Below are 7,554 nucleotides of genomic sequence, written 5' to 3'. Positions count from 1 at the left end.
AGTTGTTTTTTTCCACTGGCAGTCTCATGATAGAAGTGAAATTAACTCATCTCACCTCCTGGGCCTCTCTTTAACTGCACATAATGCACATAAACTCCACAGGGAGGACTGAATACAACAGCAACATGGCCGAACCAGTGGGTGCCTGATAATGCATGCAAAGGAAATGAGCAATGCCACAATGCAACGCAGAGATCATTAGAAATGCTCACACACACACCTTATAACCAACTGAGGGCTGTTTCTCCTAGCAAGTACTCTGAAGACCGAAATGCTCTAGGTGAAGCAGGTCATATGCCCCAGCAGCTGAGAAAGATCAAATAGGTTTTGCTCTGAAATGCTCAATATTTAAATCAACTAAAATATTTTGAAATAATTTTAAAGTTTACTGTATGCTTTTTTTTTTGTTAATTGCTCAAAAATGTACAGAGGTGTTTTGGCTCCAATATTATATTTCCGCAGGATGTCCTCTCTTACCAAGGGAGATAGGGAGGTTTTGACTATGCGTGTGTGAACATGACACTTTCAAAACATTTTTTATGAAGGGAGTAGCAACAAAAAGGCAGCACACCAAATACATTTCCGTTCCCAAAATGTTTCCTTTCACCTGCAAGTCCATAGACTTGGTCTTAGTGCTGAATCAAACAAATCAACAGAGGATGAGAAATGCAGAATGCTATAATCATTAGGCAACAGCGTTTGATTGAACCACTCCTCTCTTTTATGGACTACGCAATACAAATCCTGGTTTGAATGTGCTACTCTAAAATCTGTAATGTTAGGAGCCACAGATCTGGGAAGCAACTTATCCATAATTTGTGTCTATGTTTTTTTTTTTTTTTAGGAAAAGCCACAATACCTGTAAATTGTACCTTGAAATTCTAGCCTCGTGAAACCAACTTAGAAATACTGTAACCCATCATATACAGCTTTTACTTTTATGTTTCTTGAATAGCAGTAGGAAACCTATTTGCTCTTTCTGCACTGCTAGGGTATATTATCTGCTTCACCTACAATATCAAGACTTAATACTTTTATAACACATTTAAGATTTACAGTGTCAAACTTTGGAAATGAGGCACTTAGAACCAGTATAGGGCTGTGGGGTTTTGTTTTGTTTTTAAAGTCAGATCCCTGAAAGGAATTTATTGTAATACCACCTTGATGGTGTGTTGATAAGTACTATTACATTTGTTTTGATAATGTCTGCTGAAGCTTCAGAGTTTTTCAATAGCTTCTGGGGCATGTGCTGTACAATTCTGGTGGCAAGATATGTTTTAAACTTAAATTAAATCCACCACTTATCTATAGTATAACTCTCAGTGAAATAGTAAACAAACAATGTCTTAAAATGGACAGTCTAAGAAAAAAATTTCAAAGATGTGCATAGTCAGCAAACTGATCTTAAGAACTTTGCAATTAACAGGGCTCGCTAGGATGGCTAGGAAACTGTCAAAACTCATTTGCAAAAATACTGTTTAAAATACAGCATGAAAGACTGATTTTTATTGTGTCTTTCTAAAGAATTGTAACTAACCCCTCCCCTTCCCACATGCACTGTTTTAACGGGTCGTGAGTAAATATGTGATTGCACTTCTCAAAATACAATATTAGCAATAAATTGCTACTTCAAATGAAATTCTGAGGGCTTGGGGTTTTTGTTTTGCCTTTGTCAGGCTACCTATTTAACAGTATTTGGCAAAAGCAGCTGTGCTATTGGATTTCTATCTTGTTTTTATATTGCTACATGTTAGTCAGGATCTCCCCCTTCTGGCCAATATGAATAAGAAGCAGCTCACACTAGGTGAATGCTTTCTTCCTCCAGGAAGTTTGGGCAATACGCTGAAAGAACAGTTTGCAGATGGGTATCTAAAAGGTGAGCTCTGAACAGGTACATCTCCTTTCTGGTTTTATTTTTAATATAATGCAGTTCAGATCCCAACTACCAAAAGTTAATTGTGAGAGTTACAGGAGTTTTAGTTTATCAATGAAAATCTATTTTTAAAAAAACACAGATCATATACACCACACTCCAATTCATGTCAAATATTTGAGCTATATGAACAGCACACACAGCTTTCTATGTTCAATTCCAATTTTCAGTATTGCTTGCTATTTGGCACTGGAGCAGTAAGTTGTGTGATCTGCCAATTCAATCTGAGCTGAAATTAATTAGCAATTTGAAAAATGTGCAGGGAAGTTTTCACCAACCCCAAGTTCTTTCTGTAAGTGTTTAAATGGCAAAATTTCCTCGTTGCTAAAGGAATTCTATGAGCTTCCACAATGACACACACTGCCTATGCCAACAGTGAACTCACCCACTAGTGTAACAACTCTAATGGTCACTTTATATTCTCCTCTAATACCAATTCCTGTACATGGTACATTTCCCTGAAACACTGAACACTGCTTACCTACTGCTATATGCTTTGGGATCTGTTTCCTGTCAACGAGCCTTGACTTTGAACTCTTGTGATTACCACCAGCAGGGAGCCGTCTTGCCAGAGCTGAGAAGGAATTATTGCCCGTGTTCTCTACTCACTATCTGAGACCCTGGTTCAGTTCAGTGAGATTTGGACATCATTCCTCAGGGATGAATTCTTGGGGGAGGTCAGTAGCTAGGTGTTCTATTGGGAAAACCCTGGCTACGGAAATCACGCATACACTGTCAGAGAGCTCCAAATATTTGGCATCCGCTTCACCTCTGTTTGACAATGCATTTCTCGGAGAGATGACATCCAAGTGGGATTAATTTGCCAGTGGGTGGGAATGGTTAGTAGTGTGATGGCCACTGTTCCTGTAACAAAGTGATATCCATTTAAGTTTTACATAGCTTTAGATGCCAAGTGATGGGCAAGAAACACATTTTGATGTACAGAAAATGATGATTTTCTCTAGCTCCCAGCAAGACAAAGGACACAGGCACTTCAGAAGTGATGCTTTTTGACATAAGCCCTATTTCCCTGAAGGTTAAGTACTGTGTTGATTTTAAAGATGTGTGTGGGCAGTTCTTTAGGTAGGTACAGTATGGCTAGGATTGTAAAATTCACTTTTTGTTGTCTACCGAAGGAGTGATACCTAGGAAACCTTGAGCTGCAGGACTACGATTACCAAAACTGTGTCAGTTCAGAATGCTCTTTTTCCTTCTCAATTCTACTGTGCGCTTTTAACTTCTGTCCAGGGATTGGACTTAACCTCAGCAACCAGTGACCTTTGCATCCAAACCAGAGCGCTTTGTGATACGTAACTTGGTTACTTCCTCAGCACAGGTAGGGTGAATGCCAACTGTCTTCATCATCTGCGCATACGTAGCCCCACATCTACCAAAAAGAAAATGAAGAAAACAAAGTCATACTCTGCGCACATAACACATCTGTAATGGCACAAAGCATCAGACTGGGTTTACCTTATTCTCTTTTTCTAGAGTAATAGCCAGTGGAGAAGTTGCATTTGAAGCTATTGTCCAAAAAGCAAAGCAGAGACAATTACCAACACAACCATAGTCTATGAAGGTACTTACCTGGTAACCATTCAAAGATTTCCCTTCACAGCATTGTGAGGTAGGGAAGGATTATTATTCTCATTTTTATAGATGAAGAGTTGAGGTACAGAGAGATTAACTCATGTGCCCAAGGTCACATAGTGAGTGTGGTAAAGCAAGGAACTAAATCCAGATCTCATGAGTCACAGTCCAGTTTCTTAACTACAAGACCATCCTTTCGGGTATTAAAACATTTGCACATGGACATCAGGTTTTCCTACTGGTAGACATGTAGGAAAAAAATCATAGTTTGGATTGCAGGCAAAAATCAACTGGAAGAGAGATGAATACTAGACTGCCCTCTCAGGATATCAGAGGGTGTATAGTGCTTACACTTGCGATTTCCTATAAGGCAAACAAGAGAAAACTTCTCCAAAAGGTACATAGCGTGTATCCAGGATTTCCACTTCTGCACCTACCAATCCTACTTGCTTCATTCCTTCAGTCTTCTAACCACAAGAGGCTTAGACCTAGATGACCTTTAATGGTTTGTCTACACTGCAGCTAGGAGTGGGCCTCCCAGCCTGGGTACTGAGACTCAGGCTAGCTCTGTGCGAGCTAGCACACTAAAATAGCAGTGTGGATGCTGCGGAGCAGACAGCAGCTCAGGCTTGCCACCTGAGTTCAGACCAAGGGGGTTGGGTGGGCTTGGACGGCTAGCCTGACCTGCCATGTCCACACTGCAATTTTTAGCACGATAGCATGAGCAAAGCTAGTGCCAGTCTGTCTTTCCATGCTCAGAGGCATACTCCCAGCTGCAGTGTAGTCAGACCTAAAATGTGCCACTATTCCTATCAGGTCATTTTCTGAGAATGCTGCAACATAAAGGTCTAAATTTAAGAATCATTTCAGGCTGGAAAAATTAGATGCGTGAGAAAAGAGGAAGAAATCTTTACTAGTATCTCGTATGCATCTGAGAATCCCTGTAGGATAAAAATCAGCACAGACCACACATTAGCAGAGCACAGATTATTTTGGCAGGGGACAGCCTTTTAAATGGGGGCTAAAATAAGAGCTAATATTTGACACAGTGAAATGACAGTTCAGACTTACTATGCCTGTATTGTACATTATAAACCCAAGACTTGTGAAATACAACAGTTTACCAACACCAAGATTGGACCTTCTGAAAATCTGTTACTGTGGCTAGAGGCAAGGTAGAAAAGTGCTCCAGTTTCATATACTTCCTTTGCATTGGTTATTTTGGATAAAACTTCAAAACCATGACCTCCTAAAAAATGCAATATGTAATTTCTACCACTGGCAACTAATGAACTACACACATGTTGGAAATATGCATACTTGGGATATACGGCAGTCAACGATTTCCAAGATATTCCTCACATGATACTTGTGGTCCTGTTGCCTTGGTCCTTTCTGCTTTTCATTTATGCTAATCACGCAGAAGTAAAAGTCAACAATGCCATAATAACATGGTGATGACATTTAGGACAACTAGCTGACATTATCCTTAGGAAAAAGTTTCTCAGGGACCAGAGTTTGCCTTCTTCATAAAATAGTATGCCGTTCAGAACGATACATTTAATCATTATAATAAACACTTCTGAAGATGAAAGTCAATGACAACAGGAGGAATGAAAAAAGCATTAGGGCACATCTGGGACCTAGCGGTGATGTTCTGCACTTATAGAGAGGACCCAGGATCGTTCCTCAAGCTAGGAGTGAAAGGAAGGCAGGGGACTCAACCCAAGAGGAGAAAGTGCCTCAGTATCAATGAAAACAAACTCTCATACTACATCAGACCGATGGTTCGCCTAGTCCAGTGTCCTGTCTGTCTCAGTGACTGGTACCAAACATTTCAGATGGTGTAAAACCTCCGTATAATGGGAAATTATGAAATAACTCCCCCCACATAGGAGAAGCTTCTTCCTCACCTTCTCGCTTAGCAGTTGGCTTATGCCCTGAAGCATAACAGCTCATATAGGGCTCCAGGCAATGAAGGAGTTGTCTAGTCTCATTTAAGTCAGATGGTGGCTAGACTTGAATCAGGATCCGGAAGGTGGCACATTTAAAGGGTAGAGAAATGGGTAGAGATCCTTAGGAGACCCGACTGGTATATGGAGGCCTCTTATGGACAACACGTCGAAGTGAACTTTTTTTAAAAAAAGAAAAGGCTTGTGCAGGTTTATAAAACCATTTCCTGCCTTGTGGGTGGAATGCTGGGAAAGGCATCCCTGTCAGTCTTTGAAGAAACCAAACTTAATAGGTGGACACTCAAGTTGACTTTTTGTTCTAACAATGTCTGGCCAATCATACACTTTGCCTCAGTTCTTCCTTAACTATACCCATTATTTCTTTAACTAAATCCAGTATATCGTAACAAAGAACTACAGTGTTTTAGTGAAAATATGTGTCATACTACATAAAAGTAACATAAAACATCGATTCTTTATAGTGTTGCCAAAATTCAGCTGATATCTTTTATAATCTTACAATAACCTAAAAAGCAGGCTTTAAAAGTAGACACATTCTTTTGTACTTACTTTATTCCAAGAGCAAATCCTTGAATCACTTCACCTGCATTTGGTCCAATGAAATGAAGGCCAAGGATCCGCTGCTCTTTTTTCCGCAGGCATACCATCTGAATGCAAAACATCACAGAGAGCTTTTCTTAGAAAGGGCATGAAGCTGGGCTAAATGGAACTAGTCTTCCCCAAGGCACCAGATCAGCCGCCTATCCCTATGGAGCAAAGCATTTAAGCACTGCTTAAATCCCACTGACTTCACTGGGATTTATGCATGGGCTTAAATGATTTGCTGAATTGAGGTTTTAATCTACATTCCCAACACTTCAGGCTTCTCTGTGGCACATCCTGCAGACTTTAGTGAGCCATTAGTAAACAATGATTTAAAGTAAGTGACATGCTTTGTGGTTTATCATTTGGATGACATCCTACAAATGTCCTTGGTGCTCCAATACCCATCCTAACCTCATTTTGACCCAGACTGGCCAAGTTAGCACTTCTCTGATTGAGATATAGGCTAGTCACATGGGAATTCTTGGCAGCTGATTAGCTGAACTTCCAAAGATGGTCACCATTGACCACAGGTCATCCCGTGCCATTATAATTCAACCAAAGAACATTTATGGCAGCCTGTCTGGCTAGGTACATTTACTATATAAGCAAACTAACTTTAAAAAAAAAGTCACTCAAGCCCAGAAAGGAGCCAAGAGTGTTGAATCTGCTGTGGGCAATTAGAGTGTGGAGGCCTGACTCACTGAATGCTCACCTGTGTTCCAGAACAACACTGGAAAGTGGATTATACAGGACAGCATCTTAGCACTTTCACTCTAAGAACAGTGACAATCTCCCTATGTAGCTGAGCATCTGTATCAGGCATTGAATCGCCACTGGTCCAAAAGGCTCTGTACACACGTCAGCCTGGACTGTTAAAGGCTGCATAGGGACTGTGGATTCATTCATCACCACTGTATAACAGCAGTACTCCTGATAAGACATTGCTTAATATTGGAAAGATTGTAAACAACAAAAAACCCCTCACAGAGGCTCAAAGTCAACTGCAAGTTTAATGTTTATTCACTTGTTCTGTGAGAGAGTTTAATAAGCATTATCTGCAAAGTGACTCTCAGCAGATATTATATCACTGCCATCTTGTCCTCAAATACTGCACTACCATTACCTCTATCTAAATGTAATGGTTGAGGAGAAGTAATGACACTTCAATTCTTATGCTGGATGGGACACTGATAAAAGCAACCTGTTTTTGCAGGTTGCATTTGACAAAATGTATAGAGGGAAATCCCTTCAACTATCAGTATCTGGCATATTCTAGGCATAGGATGTTAGCAGCATAATACTTTGAGATGGACCTGTTAGGTCAATACATTCATCCCACTGCAAAGGCAGAAGTTAGTCCCCCCTGACATAAAACATACCAGTTATTCCACTGATACTATGCTTCACCCTAGCCAAGCGGGCCTGCAAACCTTCTTACAATCAGAGGCCTTGGCTACACTTAAGAATCCACAG

The 7,554-nt window shown here is 40.3% G+C and overlaps 1 protein-coding gene across 2 annotated transcripts in view; it reads right to left on the bottom strand.

Annotated features, from left to right (window-relative positions):
- Positions 1–2,405: 2,405 nt before the first annotated feature.
- TXNRD2 (thioredoxin reductase 2) overlaps positions 2,406–7,554 on the bottom strand; it is a 48,849-nt gene continuing 43,700 nt past the window's right edge. The window contains exons 16-18 of one of the 2 annotated variants that reach the window (XM_024217897.2): positions 6,046–6,143; positions 4,844–4,934; positions 3,261–3,320 (exon numbers count right to left, since the gene is read on the bottom strand). In XM_024217897.2, the coding sequence (XP_024073665.2) occupies positions 3,261–3,320; positions 4,844–4,934; positions 6,046–6,143 (249 nt within the window). Of the gene's footprint in view, positions 3,321–4,843; positions 4,935–6,045; positions 6,144–7,554 lie in introns of both variants that reach the window. The other variant, XM_024217896.3, reaches the window with a different exon arrangement.

Source organism: Terrapene carolina, unplaced genomic scaffold (assembly GCF_002925995.2).
Source record: "Terrapene carolina triunguis isolate 2854851 unplaced genomic scaffold, T_m_triunguis-2.0 Scaffold234, whole genome shotgun sequence".
Lineage (NCBI taxonomy): Eukaryota > Metazoa > Chordata > Testudines > Emydidae > Terrapene > Terrapene triunguis.
Note: the sequence above shows the minus strand (reverse complement) of the source record. Positions and strands in the feature narration are given on the sequence as shown.